This window comes from Primulina eburnea, chromosome 8 (genome assembly GCF_022965805.1).
Source record: "Primulina eburnea isolate SZY01 chromosome 8, ASM2296580v1, whole genome shotgun sequence".
NCBI classification, from domain to species: Eukaryota; Viridiplantae; Streptophyta; class Magnoliopsida; order Lamiales; family Gesneriaceae; genus Primulina; species Primulina eburnea.
In genome coordinates this window covers 32,456,755-32,479,870 of record NC_133108.1, presented here as the reverse complement: position 1 = coordinate 32,479,870, position 23,116 = coordinate 32,456,755, and the positions used below count along the sequence as shown (strand labels likewise).

At 37.8% G+C, this 23,116-nt stretch overlaps 1 protein-coding gene across 1 annotated transcript; it reads left to right on the top strand.

Moving 5' to 3' along the window:
• The first annotated feature begins 5,865 nt into the window (after positions 1-5,865).
• Positions 5,866-6,318, top strand: LOC140839160 (uncharacterized). Its single transcript, XM_073205793.1, has one exon. The coding sequence runs from the start codon at positions 5,866-5,868 to the stop codon at positions 6,316-6,318; it is 453 nt and encodes a 150-aa protein (XP_073061894.1).
• The last annotated feature ends 16,798 nt before the right edge of the window (positions 6,319-23,116 follow it).

Sequence of the window (23,116 nt, the reverse complement as noted above, 5' to 3'; positions counted from 1 at the left end):
ATCATACATGTCGATAATACTGTTATACATGCGTGCATCCACGAAATCTTTTGATCTAGCCTAAGACATGATGAATGTTTCGGTTTTCCATTGGAACATTGCATGGTTGTGTCGTTTTGCTCACGTTTTTCTTTCGATCTGTGCAAGGGGCTGCTGTTGTGGTTGTTTCAGGGTCAGAACGTGATGGTCAGAGGCTGTGGTGAGAGTTAGAATCGTGAATTGGTCTGTAGGTGGAAGAGCCGTGAGGAATGGTGAAGGGTGAGCGGTCGATCTAAAATTCCAGCGTGCATGGAAGTGTAAGTGTGGGTTATTTGGGTCCAGAAGTGTTCCTTGGTGTCTGGTCTAGGCCTACCGTAAATTAGTTCATGGCTGGAACGAGAGGTATAGCGTGAGTCGTGGGTTTTGAGGAGAATGGGTGCATGAGGTGGATGGTTAGGATAGGACCGAGAATTTATTTCAGGTTCTGGAAATTTCAGCCAAGGTTTAGCAACTTAATGACATTAATTTACGACCTATTAAGTGTTTGTAAATTATGGTAAAAAGTTAGGAAGATTTTGGTAGAGTTTCGAGGTGATTCGGGTTAAAACCGGGACTCCGGTCCAAGTTTTAAAACGAATCGGGTAAGTTTGAGATTTTGGCTCGAATTTACGTCTAGGAATATTTTAATTATGTTTTGGGACATTTTAAGGATTTTGGTAAGCTTCGGGTCAATTTTGGAGGTCCAGGGGTAAAATGGTAATTTTCGGGTTTCCAGGGGCAAAATAGTAATTTTGCACCCGGGGTGAGATTTTTGTCCTAGCAACGCCCTGAGCACGAATCATAATATTTTTAATGTTCATGCATCACGTTTACGATTTTTTTTACGCTATTATAATAATTATGGTGCATGCTTAATTTAAAGGAATTAAGTGAGGAAGAGAAGAGCATTCCGTCTCCGCCGCGCCGCGTCGTTATTTCGTTTGTTTTCTGTCAAAACAAACCAAGGCATGTTTATATTTCCTTTGACTCTTCAATCAAGTCATATAGATATTTTTTTTAAATTATCGCAAGTAAATGATTTTAATACAGGAGATTGAAATTTTTCAGATTTGATGATGCCATTTAATTATATTACGTGCATGGAAATTTAAAATGTTCATTTTTGAGATTTATGCGATATTGCTTGTGGCCGTAGCACTATCATGGGAGACTTTGTAAATCCGGTCGCCAGTTACCGGTCAGTTTCAGTTTGTACCACCCAGTATACTGTGGCATTTTGTCTGATCAGACGAGTATATTTAAATCCGATCGCCAGTTATCGGTCCGGTCGCCAGTCACCGGTCATTTTGCAGTTTATATTAGTGCAGTGGCCACTTGCGAATACCATAATCTCACCAGAAAATTGTTACTTGATATTTATGGCAGGGCTCGATGGAGCAACCATTTTTACTACGATGTTCAGTTTAGTTATGCACGTATTATAATTGTTTATGGCGAAGTAATTTCACTTTATGACCCCTGATACGACATCTTACCCCATGCAAAATTTTACTATTGATTTATGTACTCGTTATTTACGATATATGCATGTTGAGTCTTTAGACTCACTAGACTTGATTGTTGCAGGTACTGATGATGTTGGGACCGAGGGCGGGGATCAGTGAGCTAGCTTGGGTCGGCAGTAGTGGCACCCGAGGACCTCAGTTTCAGCATTCGCAAATTTTATTTTTATGATAAAAAATTTTCCCCTTGTTGAATCATTTTAAATTATTACTTTGCAAATATTTACTTCCGCTGCTATTTTAATCATTTAACATTTTTGTCAGTTGTCCATGAATGAGACTTTTAATTATTTAAAAGAAATTTTTTTTTATTTTCCGCAAATTTTCAAGCACAAATTTTCGGGCCTTTACAATTTCCTAGACGATTTTTTAGGCATTCCACCAGACAGAGAGGTAGACTTTTCTATCGATCTGATGCCAGGTACAGTGCCGATCTCTAAGGCCCCCTATCATCTATCACCAGCAGAGATGAAAGAGCTGAAGGATCAGATATAATACTTGCTGGACAAGGGCTTCATTCGCCCTAACCTTTCTCCATGGGGCGCACCGGTACTTCTTGTTAAGAAGAAGGACGACAACATGCGGCTTTGCATTGATTATCGGGTGCTGAACCGAGTCTCAGTTAAGAATAATTATCCTCTGCCTAGGATTGAAGATCTATTTGATCAACTTCAGGGAGTATCAGTGTTTCCGAAGATAGGTCTCTGAGCAGGATACCACTAGCTGAAGGGGAGAGAGTCTGATGTTCATAAGACGAATTTTAGGACGCTTTATTGGAACTATGAGTTTATGGTGATACCCTTCGGATTGATGAACACGCCAGAGATCTTCATAGATCTCATGAATTGCGTGTTTCAGCCTTATTTGGATCAGTTCGTCATTGTTTTAATAGACGACATCCTGATTTATTCGAAGAGCATAGAGGAGCACAGTCAGCATCTGACGACAGCGCTACAGGTTTTGCAGGACCGTTGACTGTGTGCCAAGTTTAGTAAGTGCGAATTCTGGCTAGACAAAGTGTCATTCTTGGGCCATATCATATCACTCCCTCTTTCTCTATGGATCGAGCATTTGAACGTGTCTGTTCTGTTCAAATAATCATTTTTTGGAGTGGAGGTTGATCGCAGTAAGGTCGGGGCAGTCTGAGATTGGCCAGTGCCTAAGAGTCCCAGATTGTATACCATTGAGGATGGCATAGTCAGATACCGTGACTGACTGTGGATTCCTAGCAGTGATTCCCTGAGATAAGACATCATGAGAGAGGCCACATCACCCCATAATCCATTCATCCGGGGAGTATGAAGATGTATAAGGACCTACAGTCTCTTTATTGGTGGCCGGGCATGAAGCGAGATGTCTTGCGTTTTGTGTCCGAGTATTTGACATGTCAGCAGGTCAAGGCAGAACATCAGAGACCTGCAGGAAAGCTGTGAGACCATTCTCTATTCCCGAGTGGAAATGGGAGAACATTACCAATGATTTTGTGACAGGGCTACCGAGGACAACTCAAGGATATAATGCAATTTTGGAGATAGTTGATCGACTCACCAAGTCAGCACACTTTATATCGATCAGGAAGACTTTCACCATGACTCAGTACGCAGAGTTGTATATCAGAGATATAGTCAGACTGCATGGGATTCCAGTGTCCATCGTGTCAAACAGTGATCCGAGGTTCACGTCTGTATTCTGGAAGAGTCTGCATCAGGCATTGGGTACCAAGTTGCTATTCAGTACAGCTTTCCATCCACAAACCGACAGACAGTTGGAGATGGTGATTCAGATTTTGGAAGACCTACTCAGAGCTCGTTTGATCGACTTTCAGGGCAGCGGAGCCAAAGTTACCCCTCGTGGAGTTCACGTACAACAACATCTACTAGGAATATATGGGGATGGATTCATACGAGGCACTATAAAGGAGGAAGTGTAGGTCGCCAGTTTATTGGGATGAGGTAGGGGGAAGAGCATAGTTGGGGCTAGATATTTTCAGTCAGACTACAGAGTTAGTGGTCAACATCCAAGACAGGATGAAGACTGCTCAGAGCCGACATAAGAGTTATGCAGATCAACGACATAGGGATCTAGAGTTTGCGGTGGGCGATCATGTATTCGTGAAGGTCGCACCGATGAAGGGTGTGATGAGATTTGAAAAGAACGACAAACTCAATCCTAGATTCATAGGACCATTCGAGATCCTCGAGAGAGTTGGGACGTTAGAATACAGAGTTGCATTACCGCCGAACCTGGCGGGAGTTCATAACGTGTTCCACGTCTCTTTGTTGTGGAAGTACATGTCAAACCCTTTGCTTGTGCTGAATTATGAGTCACTGCAGCTGACGTCGCACCTGTCTTTTGAGGAAATACCCACTCAAATTTTGGACAAGCAGGAGAAGAGGCTCCGGAACAAGGTGATCCACGTGGTCAAAGTCAAGTGGCCGTATCATTCTGAGGAGGAGGCTATTTGGGAGACTAAGACCAACATGAGGAGTCGCTACCCAGAGTTATTTGGTACAATTTAATTTCGAGGACAAAATTCTTTATAAGGGGAGATGAATTGTAAGGTCTAGAAAATTCAAACTATGTAACCTAACTGCATACAATCTAGGATTTTACTAAAATATGTTTTTAATTATTTTGTTTTATGATTATTACATGATATGTGGTTTAGTTCATGGTTTATTTAAAGTTTTATGAATTAGGGCTTTAAGATGTGTTCGCAGTCGAACGAAGAACGGAGATCATGGATAATTAGGAAAAATATTTTTATAAAATAATTATTTTTAATTATTGATTGTATGGCGTAATTAATTGAAAATTTCAAAAATGGGCCTTGGAGGAGTATTTTTACTCGACGGGTCATATTTTAAACCGGTACGCAAAATTTAGCGAGTTGGGGGACCTTTTGATGGTTCGGGCAATATTTTCAAAAACGTACCTAAACGAAATATTTTTTCGGAGTGTTACTGGGCTTAATGGGCTTATTATATTGCTTAATGAGCCCAAAATCTTTTTAATCCCTTTATTTTTAATTAAAGACCCATTAGCACCTTATATTATAATTTAATCACCTCATTTGAAAAACCATAAACCTAGCACTAACCTCTCAGCCACCCCTCTCCCATTCAGCAGCAACATTTTGATTTTCCAGCAGCCCCATTGTTGGAAACTTAATTTCAATTGTTTGACGAACTAAGTGTTTAATTTATTGGACTAGCTGATCAAGTAGCTTGAAGTAAATGAACTACATAAATCAACTGACAGTTTCGTAACTGAAGATTAATGCGCAGTTTATCGAAGACAACTGAAACCAGCTAAATTGAACTTACGAAGACAACTGACTGATCAGTTGGAAACTGATCAATTGATATATTCAGTTGTGAGCTTACCAGCGATTGCTTATCAGCTAATCATTCAGCTGTACATGTCATCAGTTGTCGAAAATAACATTCAACCAACAACAGTACAAGGCAGACTGCAACTCATAGTGGAACGCCGCATTTCAGAGCTTACAGTGTACAAATGTCAGAGGAATATTGACTTGGCAATCAACGGTTATAAAGATTCAAATTATATTTATTGTTACTGTTGAAGATAAGTCTATAAATAGGTGAGAAGTGCAGTTGAGGAAACAATCAATCTATCTATTCTCTTAAGCTTGATGTTACCCTGCTGAAATTATCTCTCTTACTCAAGAATCAAAAAGCTCACACTTGTCAGATTTATTTGTAGCATTTGAGGCTACTTTTCGAGCTTATAAGCACAAATTGTTTTGTTGTTTATTTGATCTTTAACTAGATCAGTTGTGCTAAGTTCAGTTGAAGAACTGTGAGATATTTTGTAATCTAAGAGTTTCAGTTTTGACAGTGTTAAGTCCAAACTGAAGTGAGTCTGTACAAGTTTTGTATCGATCAAAGTCTTTTAGTGCATATCCTATCCTTGTGATAGAAGGGGTGACGTAGGAGTAATTAAAATCTCTGAACATCCATAAATCTTTGTGTGTTCTTACTTCAGTAATTTATTTTATCTTTCAGTCAGTTAATTTCCGCAACTGTTATCAGTTAAACTGATTGTCATTGACTGAAAAGATTCCTAGTTTTAGTTTGTCACAAAACTGACACTACATTCGAAAAGATTCTAAAATCATGAGTGTTTATTCAACCCCCCTTTTAAACATATCTCAACTAATCAACCGATCCTAACAATTGGTATCAAAGCAGTTGAATCTTGTCTCAGAATACTCTTATTCATAAAACTGATCAACATGTCTTCATTCAATAAAATACCGATGTTTTCCAGAGAAGATTTTGACGACTGGAAAATCAGAATGCATGCTCACTTAGCTGTACAAGATGACGACATGTGGTATATCATTACTGAAGGTCCCATGAATATGCTAAAAGCAAATACAGCAGTTGCCATTACTGATGGGGCAACTCATTGTATAGAAAAGCCCATAGAGGAATGGACAACTGAGGATAAGAGGAAAACCAACCTAGATAATGTGGCTAAGGATATCTTATGTAAAACGCTGGATAAAGTAACTTTTAGCAAAATCAAGATGTGCAAAATTGGAAAAGATATATGGGAGAAACTGATCCAGCTGTGTGAAGGAAACGAGCAAACAAAAGAGAACAAGCTATCAGTTGCTTTTCAAAAATTTGACAACATCAAGATGAAGGCTGGAGAATCCACGCACGAATATGATGAGAGGATCAGTGGTATTATCAATGAGCTGAATGCACTTGAAAGGCGTATTCGAACAAAGAAGTGGCACTGAACGTGGTCAGAGGTCTTCCCAAAGAATGGGATGTCAAGACCACACTACAAGGAAAAAGACCTACGACAATGGTGAAAAACCGTTGTCGTAAGTATTTTAAAACTGTTGTTAAATCCCATGTGGTTAAAGGGTATGCTCAAAGACAACGGTTTTTTTTCCATTGTTGTAGCTACAACTTGCGACGGTTTTTCAAAATCCGTAGCCTACAACATTAGCGACAGATTAATGAAGACCGTCGGTCAGATCATGATTTTCGTCGCTCAATTTAGCGACGGTTAGTTCATGATTTCCGTCGTTAATGTCAGCGACGGTTAGATCATGATTTCCGTCGCTAATATTTTCGTGGAAAAAAATTATTTTTAATGATTTAAAAAATCTAAAAAAACTTACAATTTAAATAGGCTAACAATATTCATGATATTAACAAACACTTAAAAAGTTACCAAAAATGAAAGGGAAAAAATTTACCCTAAATCGAAATTAAATCGTGTAAGAAAAAAAAAATTTTAATGTGGTAAAGCGTTAAAATTGTGTAAGAGAGAAAAATTTTAAGTGTGGTGAAGTGGGTGGAAAAAATGGATCGGAAGTGTCGGTATTTAAAGAAAGTTTGCGACGGTTATTGGTAGAACCGTCGCTATTTATGGCGGTTATTTTTAATTTTGAAATACTGCGACGGTTTGGTTTAGCTAAATTTTGAAAAATTGTCGCTAAATTTAGCGACGATGTTAGAGAAACCTTCGCTATATTTAAGCAGTCGACGGTTCAACCTAAAACCGTTGCTAATTTTTGCGACGGTTCTTACTAAAACCGTCGCTAAATATAGCGACAATGTTAGCAAAACCGTCGCTAAATATAACAACATCAACCAAAATCCGTTGTTATTTGTCGAAAAAACACTTTAATCGACAATGGTTTTATAAAACCGTTGTCGATTGTCCAAAAAAACACGCTTATAGACAACGGTTCTAACGGTTCATAGAACTGTTTTCGTAAATGCTCAAAGACAACGGTTTTATAGAACTGTTGTTATTGACCCTAAAAACCGTTGTCTTTGCCCCCCAAAAGACAACATTTTTTATAAAACCTTTGTCTTTTGCTTAAAAAAACGCCATAACCGTTATCATATGTGTGTTGTTGAATCATGAATTTCTTGTAGTGCCATGACAATGAGAGAGTCAAAGGATCTTAACAAGGTCGAACTTCACGACTTGTTTGCTGATCTAAAGGCTTACGAGACTACAAACCAGAGAAGGAGAACCTTCTACACCAGCTGCCACAACTGATTTAACTGCTGTCAGACTGGAACCAACTAGTTCAGTTGACAAATCTGCTGATCAACTAAGCAATGATGCTATGTCATTGTTTGTAAAGAAATTTGGAAGGTTTATGAGGAGGAATCAAGGAAACTTCCAGAAGCAATATCAGAAAAAATCAGTCCAAAGAAGCATCCTATGCTTGCTACAACTGTGTCAAATCTGGTCATTTCATAGCAGACTGTCCTAATCCAAAGAAGGACAATCGAGGATCAACTGAAAAGGGAAAGAAGCCCTATGAGCACAGAAGAAGAACCAAGGATGACAAGAAATCATCCAAAAAGAAACATGAATTGCTTTTGGCTAAAGAGAGAAAATCTAAGTGGGCAGAAACTGACAGTGACGAGTCAGAACCAGAAAGCCCAATCAGTTCAAGTGATGATGAAGAGGAAGTCAAGTGCTTAATGACAGATGATGCTGAACTAGAGTCAGCAAGTGAACAGGTATTTGACTTCAGCTCTATTGATTTCAATCGTGAGGAACTTATTACCACATTCCATGACATGGTAAATGAGTATCACAAACTTGCTCGATCATTTGAGAATGTTAGAACTGAGCAAACTAATCCCAATGACAACAAAACAGAAACTGATGAGTCAATACTGTTGATTCTAAAAAAGAGATTGCACAGCAAAAAGCTGAAAGGATTGAAAATCAAGCTTTCATATGTCAGCTAAAAACAGAAATTTCAAAACATATGAACTGATTCAAGCTTGGAACAAGTCTTCAGTTGCATTGACTGAAATGCAGAATTCACAAAAATTAGTTGCTGATAAAACTGGTTTAGGCTTTAACATTCATGATCAAAATTCTGCAAGTGATACACAGCCAAGGTTGAATGAAAACAAAAAAAAGTACATTACCTTTGTAAAATCAACATGGTAAATGAATTCTCATAACCAAGTAAACCAACTGTTCAATTGACTGAAAGTAAGAACAAAGGCAAACGGTATGGAATTGGATATAGCTCTGAGAGTTCAACTGATTCAAGAAACTGGTCACCTAAATGATTCAGTTACAAAAATCAGTACTCAAGGAATAACTATTACAATCACTACAACTGTAAGCCAGTTCAGAAACGATATCAAAAGAACAGTCAGTTGAAAAAGGATACAAATTATACTGTTTCATCCTTACATCACACTTATATTTCCAAGAATTCGAGAAAACCCATTCGGAACATAGCAACTGGGAAGTCAGTTAGACTAATCCAAGTCTGGGTTCCTAAAAGACTAATCAGTTTAGAACCCAAATGAATATGAGTACCAAAATTATATACTCTGTGTGATTGCAGGTAACAAGAACAAACAAAGAATTAACTAGGTATCTAGACAGTGGCTGTTCGCGGCATATGACAGGAAATGCAAATTTGTTATCTCAACTGATAAAATATATTGGACCAAACATCAGTTTTGGATAAAACTCCAAAGGTAAAACTGTGGGTGAGGATAAGTTTATCCATGGTAACTTTAGAATTAAAGTTGTTTTGCTAGTTGAGAATTTGAAGTATAACTTGATAAGCATCAGTCAGTTATGCGAAAATAATTTCTCAGTTCAGTTTCACAGACACACTTGTTCAGTTAGAGATTTCACTGATGAGGACATCCTAACTGGAAATCGTTGTGGAAACTGTTGGGATCGGTTATTGGGGTAACATCGTTGAGCTATAATAGCTCGGTTCTTGAAATATTGAACACCGATGAATTAAATCGAGTTTGATATGAAATCAAGCGGAAAACACTCGAAATAATCCTTCGTAGAAACCGAATAAATATTTTATAAACCATTTAAGATATATGCAAGTTGAATGAGTAAAAAGATTTTCGGTTGAAGCATTTTATCAAACACTTGGTATGCAATATTTTGGTATTTGAAGAACACATAAAATGCTTCAACAATGCATCTTTAAAACTAATGGAAATGATAAGTAAATGCAATAAACAAATAGACACGAATTTGTTTATGGATGTTCGGAGATTTCAAACACTCCTACGTCACCCCTTCTTCCCCTTGGGAAGGATTCACTATAAGACTTTGATTCATACTACTCTTTGTACAAACCCGATCCGGAAGGGCAGCACCCAACTAGAACTCCTAGCACTCAAGATTGTAGGCAGCACCTCACAATCAGCATATTGTTTAATGTCTCATATGCAAAGACTACATACACAAGTTTTACGTCTTTGTGCAAGACTCACTCAACTAAACTTGTAAACTCAACTCTCTCATATATGTGTGAGTGATTGTGTGTGTGTGAGGAATTTATCTTTTACAGTGCACATCTCAAATGTATCCTCACACAAGGGATTGTGCTCTCAACTAGCTGATTACTTCATGCTAACTGCCCATGCTTTGAATCCCCTTCCAAAGCTATTGTTTGATCTTCAATATGTTGTATTTATAAGCCCCAACATTGATATATACGTTAGACACAAGAATATGACCGTTTGGAAAGTTTCTGTGCTGTTTCGGGAATTGCAACGGTCAAATTCAGCAATTTTCCCGATTGGTCAACTGGTCAACTCTGGTCAACTCAACTGATCGTTCAGTTCAACTGGTCAGCAGGTCAGCAGCTGGTTCAGTTCAGCAGGTCTGGTTCAGTTGAGTTTCAACTGGTTTGCTGAAATCAGCCTAACTGATTTCAGTTGGTGCAGAACCAGTAGCTTCATCGTCATTTATCAGCATCGTAAGCTTCGATTCAGACTTTGACTTATAAGAATGATTTGTAGATCTTTGTCTTATCTTTCCAACGCATACTGAATCGCTTCGTTTCGATAACCGAGCTGAGAGATATGACCAAAATACCACAGCTGCTCAAAGCCAACTGATTGCTGTTTTCGTGCAATCAGTTCGTCACTTCAGCGATCAGTTAGCTCTTGATAACATCCGATTTTGCCCAACTGAGGTGAAATACGATTTGTTCCAAATTGAGTTTTCTAATCACTCCAATTCGCGGATTGTCATTTGGATCATCCAGTTGAGAGATATCTTCAAAAGACCGAAGCTCGCCAGAAATTTAGTTTGTGCAAAATTCAGTTTCAGCTTGCTTCTTGTGTTTGCAACTTCACACTTGAGTAAATATGTTAGAAACACAATAACAAGTTTTGTTAACATCAAAATCAAGATTGCGAACTTGAAAAGTTCCAACAGAAACACTTAAAAAGTCAGTTGGACTGTACAACCTTATGCACCAGTTTGTTTCATTGCTTCCAAGTCTTCTAAAAACTAGTTGTGGCATAAGAGGTTGAACCACTTAAACTTTAAATCTATTGCCTATCTGAGTAACCATGATCTTGTAACTAGTTTGCCCAAAATAGTTTTTTCAAAAGATAAAGTTTGTTCAGCATGTCAGTTTGGTAAACAAGTAAGATCTTCATTAAAAAACAGAGGTTGTAAATCATCTTCCCGATGATTAGAACTGTTACATACGGATATTTTTGGTCCAATACCAGTCACGAGTTCAGGGGGAATGAAATACACCTTGATAGTTGTGGATAATTTTTCAAGCTTTACTTGGGTTATTTTTCTCAAATCCAAAGACCAAACTGCTGCACAACTGATTAAGCTCTTCAAAAGACTATTAAATGAAAAATCAGTTGGGATTGATCGAATAAGTTCTGACAGAGGGACTGAATTCTTCAATCAAAATCTTTCAACTTTTTTAGAATACTGGAATCAAGCATGAGCTCTCAGCAGCTAGAACACCTCAGCAAAATGGTGCAGCTGAGAGAAGAAATTGGACCCTTAAAGCTTTTCTTGCTGATTCTGGTATTTTTCAAAGATTTTGGGCTGAAGCTGTAACGCCCCAAATTCGACGACTGTCCTCACTGTACCAACACGAGTTTTTTCAGCGTGCTTATGTCCTCACTCACACACACCCTAGGAAACTTCCCAGGGGGTCACCCATCCCAGAATTTTCCCAAGTCAGGCACGCTTAACTTTGGAGTTCTTATGTGATGAGCTACCGAAAAGAAGATGCGCCTTCTTGTTATGAGTAGTACATATAAAATCTTTTAAGCCCTCTTCAACTGTACAGTCCATTACATTGAACAGTTTCGGAATACCTCTCATTCCGGTGTGGGATCAGTTCATTCATGTTCCCTCCACCTAGAAGCCTGCCAGGAGCCGCTCATTGTCCGTGCAACCTTATGGCACCGGCGATCACCCCCCGCCCTCTTCGGCCCCAGGCCTCACAGAAGCAGCAAACTCTTCATGTTACACTCAGAATAGATCAATGATTAATAAGAATCATGTGAAAACACCATATGAGATCTGGTATGGAAGAAAAAGTGTGGTTTCTTATTTCAAAATATTTGGCTGTAGATGTTTTATTCTTGATAATGGTAAAAATCATTTAAAAGCCTTTGATGCTAAATCTTTAGAGAGAATATTTCTTTGATATTCTTCAGTTAGCAAAGCATATAGAGCTTTTAATAACAACTCTTTAAATGTTGAAGAATCTATTCATGTTGTTTTTGATGAAACAGTGCTAACTGATAAGCCAACTGATCCAGTTGAGCTAATTGATCGTTTTACAGAGATCAGTTTGGAGGATGATACTGAAGAAGAAAATCATATCAATAGAAATATCCTTCAAACACCTGATCCAGAAATACTAGATCAATCAGTTGAACAGGAACCTGCTCCTGATAATCAGTTGGTGGAGCAAACAGATGATATTTAGTTACCAACTGATACAAATCCACTGAATCTGAAAACATTCAGTTGCCAACAAAAGCAGTTGCTGATATGAAAAAGAAAATACTGAGTTTAGACGGAAGAATTCACATCCTCCAGAATTGGTGATAGGTAATCCATCTGACCCGGTAAGAACAAGAAATCAAATGCTTAATTTGTTCATTCATTCTGCTTTTGTCTCACAACTGGAACCAAAGAAAACTGACAAAAATCTTGTTGATCCTAACTGGATAAATTCAATGCAAGAAGAGCTAAATCAATTTACTCATAACAATGTCTGGAACTTAGTTCCAAGACCAGTTTGTAAAACAATTATAGGTACAAAATGGGTATTCAGAAATAAACTGAACGAAGATGGTTCAGTTTCACACAACAAAGAAAGACTTGTAGCACAAGGATATAGGCAGGAAGAAGGAATTGACTATGATGAAACGTATGCACCAGTTGCAAGACTGGAAGCAATCAGACTGTTCCTTGCCTATGCATCATTCAAGAACTTTAAAGTCTACCAAATGGATGTAAAAAGTGCATTTCTGAATGGTCAGTTGCAGGAAGAAGTTTATGTTGAATAACCACCAGGTTTTATCAATCACTTTTTTCCTGATCATGTCTATCATTTGAACAAAGCTTTATATGGTCTTAAACAAGCTCCAAGAGCTTGGTATGAGACACTCTCAAAATTCTTAACTGATCATGGTTTTACTGTTGGATCAGTTGACAAGACCTTATTCAAATTTTCTAAGAATGATCACATTTTACTTGTGCAAATATATGTTGATGATATTATATTTGGGTCAACTAATCCCAAATTCTGTGAGAAATTTGTCAAGTTAATGTAGGAAAAATTTGAGATGAGTATGATGGGTGAACTGGCATTCTTTCTCGGACAACAAGGGAAGAAACTGGACACTGGTATTTTTATCAGTCAAATACACGAAGTAATTGCTCAAGAAATTTGGCATGGAAACTTGTTCAGCTGCAACTACTCTTATGAGTTCATCAGTCAAACTGGACAATGATCAAGGGGGGATATCAGTTGAGACGACACTCTACAAAGGTTTAATAGGTTCATTATTGTACCTAATTGCTAGTAGTCCTGATATTGTATTTGATGTTTGCATGTGTGTTAGATTTCAAGCAAATCCTAAGCAATCTCATTTTTCAGTTGCCAAAAGAATTTTAAAATATCTAAAAGGCACTCAAAATGTGTGATTATAGTACGCTAAAGACTCTTCTTTCAATTTAGTTGGATATTCAGATGCAAATTATGCAGGATGTAAGCTATATCGTAAAAGCACCCGTGGATCTTGTCAGTTTCTAGGAGACAGACTGATCTAATGGTTCAGCAAGAAGCAAACATCTATAGCTACTTCCACAACTGAAGCAGGGTACCTTGCTGCTGGAGGCTGCTAATCCCAACTGCTCTGGATTCAACTACAACTGAAAGATTATGGAGTTGATGCTAAAGAATCTCCAATATTTTGTGATAATACAAGCACGATTGCAATAACTTACAATCCATTTATTCACTCAAGGACCAAGCACATTGATGTCAGGCATCACTTCATCATAGATCATGCTCTGAAGAAAGCTATCAGGCTGGAATATATGTCAATTGAACAACAAGCTACTGAAATCTTCACTAAACCATTGCCAGAGAATAAATTTTCTCACTTACGCAATATACATGGTTTAATTGACTTATCTTAATAATATCAGTTTTATTGCTGCTTTGGCAATTGCTGTTCATTCATTTTGTCATTTATTATTTAAATGCTTATCAACTGGTGCCAGTTGTACATTTATCAGTTATTATATTCAGTTCGTTAAATGTTTGTCAACTGATGTTAGTTAGACATTTATCAGTTATGATATTCAGTTCGTTAACTATTTATCAACTGATGAAATTAAGTTTTGCAGAAAGTAAAGAGACAACAGCAATGATACAAAACAAGATTTCATTGCGAATAAAGATGAAATTAAGTTTTGCAGAAAGTAAAGAGACAACAGCAATGATACAAAACAAGATTTCATTGCGAATAAAATCGAAACCATGTTACTCGACACAATTCAGTGTCTACAGAATCTTGCCACTCGGAAATCCAATTTTTCAATTCATGGATTCGAATCCTTGTGAAGGATTCTGCACTGGAGATTTTCTCAAGCTGATGTTATTCTTTCCATAGCATCACATGTAGCAGAACTTGATCAGAAGCAAGCTCGGTAATATGATCGACGTCAAATCGCTGTTTGTACTTTCTTGATGTTGCTCTCTGTGTGGCAGTAAGAGTCAAACCATTTCGATGCATGTTCTGGAGATCTTGCACCTTAAACCATGAAGACATGACCTTCAGCCAAACGTATTTTTCTATGGTTTTCATTAGAGTTTCCAGATGAGGAAGTGTCCTTTGTGTAACTAAGTTATGAGTACTGCTGCAGGCATCCGAATTGCAGCTTGAACTAGACATAGATTTGACATATTGAACTGTTTTTTTTTTGCCTATCTAAGTTATGAGTACTGCTGCAGCTTGAACTAGACATATTGAACTGTTGTTATCTAACATTTTTTTATCTTACTTATAGACATGATACATTTAATATTGAAGAAGCTGAAGGGACTCAAGTCAATTGAAACGTCTTTTGACTTACTCAGACTGAGATTTTCTTACCATTTCTTTTAATTAGATGCATTTATTGAGTGGGAATATCGATTTGAAAAGTTAACTGAGAAGACAATATTCAGTTGGTCTTCAACTGAACTGACTAATTTTTCAACTGGTTATTCAGCTGCTGATCTAACTGATCTTCTACGATAAGTTAACTAATAAATCGAATAATATTCTATATTAAATGATATGACTGTTTGTCAAAGTATTAATTGCTGTCTTTCAACGAATAGTATTTTGGAACGTGGACCCACGGAATCCATTAATATCCTACACACGTTTTTTCCACACGTACACACATTCTTTAATTCAAATTTTCCTAGACTGGCACGTATCCAATAATTTGAACAACCACTTACATCAGTACTATACCCGCTCAATTTCAGTTTTTCTCCTTACGCTTACTTCAAATTTACAGAGAAAAAAAAATTCAAGTTTTCTTTCTTGCAGAAAAACATTCAGTCAAATGGAAAATCAGATCCCAGCTCATGTAATGAATGCAATGGAAATCAACTTTGACTCAGTTATGACTGTATCCGATAAAGCTGTGAAGAAAATCTTCATCAAACTGGAAGCAGCTGGACTGAAACAATTTTTGGGATTATCTTCCCAAGAAATCTATACTAAAGAGATTCAGGAACTCTATGCCAACGGCTATGTCACTGCAACCGGCAGTATCACAATTACTGTAAATGCTTAGCTGCTGATCATTGACGAGGATTTCTTCTGCAACCTATTTCAACTGCCTACTGATGGGCTAGTTAATCTCTCTGAAGTAAAGGCATCTGATGTTGAGGAGATGCAAACCCTTCTGTCTGCTGATGGTCGGAAAATCAAAGTTTCTGATCCCAAGAAGGAGCTGAAGCCAGAGGTGCGACTTTTGGCAGATATCATAGCCAAAGGGCTTTTAGCAAATGCTGGATCCTTTGCTGCACTTAATCTTGAAAATTTCCCGCTATGACTACTATCATGGCTGGACGGAGACTGAACTGGAAGAACATAATTTTCAACATCCTGAGGAATATGTTTCCATCGTCCAAGAAATCAAAGGGTTATGCGGTGCAGCTCAAATATTTGCTAAAAGTCAAAGGGCTGGTGACTGATGACTCTGAAAAACCATCAAAACTGAAAATCTTCAATGCTAAGAATGTCCAGCCACCAAAGCAGAAACTGGATATGTCTCCTGAGCAGTTATTGAAGGTAAAGAGAGAGATTGGGACACAGAAGGCTCCATATCCAGAAGGTAAAGAGAGAGATTGTGTCCCAATCTTCAGAAGATGACAATCATGCGCAAGTTGATTGTCAGTGAAATTGACTCTGAGAAGACTCCATCTCCCAAGGCCATCAAGAAGCCAAGAACTTTGAAGAAAAAACCTATTGTTGCAGTTGGGACCATCCCAACTGAAAGATTGATGCAGTCGGGGGCTCAACAGCCTATCAAGGCTATCCATCTGAAGGCTATTCCAACTGAATCCTCAACTGAGGATCAGCTACCTCTGTATGCTATTCTACCAAAGAATACGGTCATCGAATCAGGTGAAAAAAAGAAACTTGTTGGAGTTAAGGCTCCATTAATCACTATCTCTGGATACACCTCTCTACCTCTTGCCAGACCAAAAGGTATAGTGATAAGAGAACAAATTGATGCAACTACTTCAGGGTTGAGCATTCCTCATGCCCTGACTGACTCAAAAGGCAAGGGCAAAATGCAAGAAGAGCCCAGGCCAACCAACACAATCCAAACGCACATTGATCTCATTTGTGAAGAGATCAATGAATTTTCAGAAAAAAAGCTCCAGGCTTATGATGAATTGGTAAAATTCAAAATTGAAGTCTTTTCCAAGCAGCTTCAGAAGAAGTCAAAATTGAAGAAATTTGTTGATTTTAAAATGTTTTTATGAAGGTAGTCAAGGCATCTACCATTGTTCAAGCTCTAGAGCGAAATAACTATTTCTTCAATCAACTGAGAACAAAGAAGCTACAGAAGATAGTTGCTCAACTGCGACTGAACTATGTTCCTACCAGTCTAACTGCATACAATGACAAAGCTTTGCATGACCAACTGGACTCGGATCTTCTCTCATTGCAAATAGAGATCAAAAATTGGGAAATGGATCAATAACTGATCATTCCAGCAGCCTCCCAAGAGTTTTCATTAGAAGAGCCAGCTGAACAGTCAGTTCAAGAGCTTTCCAAGAACACAGTTGCTCAACCAACATCATCTTCAGCACCTCCCTTTTCAACTTCCGATCCGAAGCTTTATTCTGAAGCTGAATTATCATTGGCCAATCTTGATGAGGTCATCAAATCAGTCACTTCTGATATTCAGCTGGAAACATCCAAATCAGTTGAAGATGTTGTCTTGACTGAGGAATCAGCAGATCAGCCTATTCTAACTGAAGAACAAACATCTCAAAATCAATGTCCTTCAAGGCTTGCTCAGCTTGGAAAGCACAAGCAGTGGCTGCTGAATAATCCACCGCTCGCATCAACATTACATCATGGCGTATAGTTGGTCGAAGGACATCCAAGAAGTGTCTTAGTTTCTCAGTAACATCCCTAGCAATAAGGCGCACAAAGTGACAACACCTATCAAACTTCCTAACAAACTTAGCTACATTCATGCCCCCTGACGGAGAGTCATAAACTCTCTCTTCAAACTTCCTCGGACGTCAGCAGTAAAATACTTTTTGTAGAAACAGTTCTTGAATATTACCCAAGTGAGGATGGCCAGATTGATATCATGTTCAACTCTTTCCCACAAAAGAGAAACATAATCTCGCAGCATATAAGTAGCAAACCTAACTCGATCAGCATACCCCATATTCAGATAACAAAAATGCACCTCGAGGATCTAATCCTACCCTCAACAACAAATGGGTCAGTGGTGCCTGAAAACTCCTTCGGAGCCAGCCTTCGGAACTGATCATACATATTGTACTGTGTCCTTGGAGCCTGCTGCTCAAAGAAACATGCATACCCTTTAGAACACGTATAGCAGCATCCCCAGTGGGAGGCGAGGGTGCATTCTTTTTACGATCCTCATTAGTACCATCTTGCCTATCAGTACTAGGTGCGCGTCTAGGAGGCATTATATCTGAACTTTTTTCAAATTCTAAACGTAACCAACATGAATTTAAATTTAAGCTTCTAACCATGTAGCATATAAAAATCTTTTATCGACCAGCTTAAGAACGAATACCAATTAATTTCAAAAAGCACTTAAACATGTAACTTAAGTATATAAACCATTAGAACATGCATGTACCATTATAAAAATCATTTAAAACATTTAAACTTACAGACTTGAGGCTTGATTACTGAGCTTTCTGGAACTAGTGGCGACACAACCTTTTGCAAGAATGTTGCTCAGATACCAACTGAAACGTCTACTACTCGTTTATCTTTAAAATATAGTAGAATTTTTTTTTTTATTTTAAACTTTTCGGCGTATATATAGTTTTTCACCTTTTAAAATAAACTCACCAACTAATTATTTGGAAATCAAAAACAAAGTGCAAAACATAAAATCGTCAAACAAAACCTAAAACTAGCATTTTTCAAAAATAACATAAACTCTTAAATCCTTTAAAAAACCACTCAAAAGCATAAAAGTCATAAAATATTTAAAGTACTCTTAAATCATAAATGTGCGGAAACCAGCAATGATCATCAGTTTATGCGCACCATCAGCCCAACCAAGTCAACTGTCAAGTCTTTCATCATCATCAAAATTGTTCTCACCTGTAGCTTTCACACCTAGTGAGTCTATTGACTAAGCAAACCTTAACCGTTATAACAAGTAATACATATACATCCATAAGTAACGGTGAAAATACTTTTAATGAAATAGCTTTTCATTAACATGCATAACTTTAAACCTTTCTTTCCTTTCATAATATACTTTTCCTTTCATCATATACGTGTACATTTCTCTTTTATTGAATTCAGATCATTAAATGTGACTTTATTTTCAGCTGTTGGTTGATTGACCAATCTTACGTATACCATGGTACAAGGCGGCGGGGACATTGACGACACTCTCATTCGTCAACTGAGCCTTGAATTTATAAACCTTTCATCATATCCATCACTTATAAACCAAGCATGCAACACATCTTTTAACTTTATCGTTTTTAATAATAAAATTCCATAATATTTCAAAATAAATATTTTAACATTTATTACAACAATCAAGGCATTGTCAGGACGTCTAACATTTTTAAGGTGTAGAATGTCGTTTTGCCCCTGAAACAATAACTTTCCCAATTTACCCTTAGACCTTAAAACGACGACCCGAATCCCTCCAAACTTACTATAACACATTAAAATACACCCATAAACATTTCTTAGACGTAAACTTAAGTTCTTTGACTAATTTCTCAGTTCGTTTTAAAACTTGAACCATAGCTTATTCACACTAAACATGCCCTATGAAACCCAAATCAAGCCGTTTAGAACCCTCAAAGAAGCATAATAATATTCTGAATTTTCTGACTATGTTCGAACCAAACCCTAACCTTAACAACCCATAAGCCCCTTCGTTCTTATCCCTTCACCGACCCAACCAGGCCCTATCTAACCCTGTTGGGACACTAACCGAATCCCTTAGAACCCAATTGGACCAGCCTTTATAGTCCATTCACTTGCAACCATAAACTCGTGCCAAACTCCTGCTCAACAAGGCTAGCGCGACTAAGCTTCAAACCTACAGTCTTCCTCCTGGCACCAGCCTTCCCTCAACCCATCTAGGACCACGACTAGACCCTCTTAGGACCTTTGAACACGTCCCAACATCAGCCTGCAGCCTGAGTCTTGCTAGACACCAAAATCGAAAACCCTAGCCCCTTAAGACCCAAATTTTCGTTCAGCCATTCCATCCTTATTATCCAGCCAGTGACCATGCATCTAGGGGTCCCTAAACCCTCTGAAATTCATCCTTTATTATGGTCATACCATGGCAGCCTCTTCATGCATCAATACCATGAATTTAAAAGCATGAAAAATCAAGTTTTATCATGTAAATGCCACAAAAACGAAAATAATTGAAAGGACATCATATTTTCATGAAAACATGTATAAACACACATAATATAGAATGAATGATAAGTAAATGAAGATTAAGGCGTGTATTTGTGTGTTTCAATGAAAAAAAATTTGACATACGAAGAATGTTGGCGGAGAGACGGGGAACTTGTCGCGTTTTTCCTCTTCCAATTCATGTGAAATCCTTTGAAATTAGAGTATGTGTGTGGCCATGTATAGTGGAGAGAAAAACCCTAGGACTCCTAGGTGTCACACCCCAAGACCGAGCCATCGATGACATCCGTCATTGTTTAACAATTACTTGAAAACAATAAGCCTCATATCAAATTTCCAAAAACCAGTCTTTTCCATATAACAAAATATTGTCTCTACAATTACAACAGAATAAAAATTACATCAGAGTTTTCGGAAACTAAACAAAAGGAATGGTAAAAATCTTGATTTTTGATCTTGAATTCGATCACCATCCTTAGAAAGCTTCTTGTTCATCCTCGTTCAGTTGTTCTTCATTCTTATCTGAAAGTTGTAAGGGGTGAGTGTTTTGGGAAACACTCAGCGAGTGAGGGGTCGATCGATTTCCAAAGATACATATAGAACTTAATCTTTAAAGCATTTCTTTAACAAAATTTCAAAACTTATTACTTTTGACTTGTCATAACAGAACCGAATTAAATATGAGACAAAGAGTATCGGACGATTCAGAGCAATTCAGAAGCAAATCAGAACAAACACAACACTGTTACTCATCTCATTTCTATGGTCAAATTGTCCCCAATATGTTAGTCCTCTAAGGGTTAAGGTCAGAACAAAGTTTTATACCCACTGATAAGGGCCAGAAAGAATTACAATTATCGTCCCATTTCAAATCGAAACCTGACAGTGTATCACAGAATTCAAATTTATCGAACATAGCTTATCAGATTTTTTGAACGAATACAGCAGAATCAAAGAATGTCGAAAACCAGAAAGAGCATATCATCGATCGGAATTTAAAATGAAATATTGTATTGTTCGAAACGAGTGGACACACACACATCCATTCCATGATAAATATATACAAGTTTAAAATTACAAATAAATACCTAACAAAAAGCCACTTACAGAAATTCGAAGACGTGGTCCGAAAATTTGCTTGATTCTTGAACGAAGTTTCTCCCGAAAATTGGACAGCACTTTGACGTATTACTTGATCAAATTATGCCGTTAATCCAGCATCACCTCGACATAATTGCTGAGCACACGAACTGCACGAAGCTTTCTCCTTTTTATTTCCTTGCCTTGGCTGAATTTTGAGTGCTTTTGTGGGAGTTTTTTGGTGGGAGTTTTGTAGCATAGGATGGGGTATTTATAGATGAAGGTTGGTCCTTTCCCCTCCCCATGGCCGAATTCTTGAAGCCCAAGCCAAGCCATCAAAGTGGTCAAGGCTATTCCAAGCATCAAAGGTAACCTTGGTTTACTAAAAGGTCTATTCTTACACAATAAATTGGTCCAAGCCTCCTAGCTCTTCCCTTGGCTCCTTTTCTTGGTTAACTCAATGGTTATCTCTTGCATAATAAGTTTGTAAAAACCTTTAGCTCCTTTAGCTCCTTCCTTGATTAAATCAATGGTCATCTCTCGCACAATAAGTGTGTCCAAACATTTAGCTCCTTTAGCTTTTCTTCTTGGGTTAACTCAATGGATATCTCTTGCACAATAAGTTTGTCCAAACCTTTAACTCCTCTTATTGGTTAACTCAATTGTCATAAATATGTCCAATTCTTTAGCTCTTCTCCTAGCTCCGTTTTTGGTTCTTTTAGGACAAGGAGAGATGAGCTTCCTTGAGCTAAAATCTTGAGTTCATGAGTTGGGGTACTTCTCGTATGATGACTCTTCCATTGTTGCGCTTTCTTATAGTATAGATCCCCTTCTTAGCAAGTCTCGAGCTTTAAAGTTACTTCCTCGAGCAATGTTAGCTGAAAAATTTAAGTTTATAGTTGAGTTTTATACTAAGCTTAAAGTTTTGAACTTCATTTTGAGTTTTATTACTTACATATTTAGCTTCGAAAATCCGGATCCTTGCATCCCACCCTCCTTATTGGAAGTTGCATCCTCGAAACTTGGTTTAGGTCGATGTTTTAAAGAGATGAGGATATTGAGTGTGCATCTTTTCTTTTAGTTGCCATGTTGCTTTCCGTTCAGTATGATTTGACCACTGCACTTTGACATATGGTATTGTTCGGTGTCTCAACACTTGATTTTTTGTGTCCACTGTTCGAATAGGGACTTCTTCATACTTCAACTCTTCGTTCAAATGTCCTTTGATCATTAGCAGTGCAACTTTAAGGATGTGACTCGGGTCTGGGATATATTTCTTTAGTTGTGATATGTGGAAAACGTTGTGGATTCTAGACATTTCCGATGGAAAAGCCAGTCAGTAGGGTAGGGTTCCCAATTTCTCCAGTATATCGAATGGTCCAACATATCTTGGATTTAGCTTTCCGGACTTGCTGAACTGAACCACTCCTTTCATACGAGAGACTTTAACATACGCCTTCTCACCAATTTAAAACTCCAATGGTCTTCTCTTTAAATCTCCCCAGCTCTTTTGTCTATCTTGAGCTGTCTTGATTCTTTCTCTGATTATGGCGACCTTGTCAATGATTACTTGAACAAACTCAGGTCTAGTGATAGCTTTTACTCTGACTTCATCCCAGTACAGAGGTGATCTACACTTTCGACCATATAGTGCTTCATATGGAACCATTTCAATACTGTTGTGATAGCTATTATTATAAGCAAATTCTATCAAAGGTAACTGCTCGCTCCAATTTCCATGAAAATCCAAAGCACATACCCTGAACATGTCCTCGAGGGTTTGAATTGTCATTTCGGTTTGGACATCAGTCTGTGGATGATAGGTCGTACTGAGAGTGACTTTGGTTCCCATAGCCTTTTGAAAACGTTTCCAAAATCGCGATACGAATCTTGGATCTCTATCAGATAATATACTTGTCGGAACTCCGTGTAATCTCACTATGTTATCCACATACATGGTGGCTAGTTTATCCAAATTTTAATTCATTCGAACAGGTATGA

Bases quoted from the DNA above. Each gene is read 5' to 3' on its own strand.
- LOC140839160 (XM_073205793.1), top strand. From the start codon at position 5,866: ATGCATGCTCACTTAGCTGTACAAGATGACGACATGTGGTATATCATT.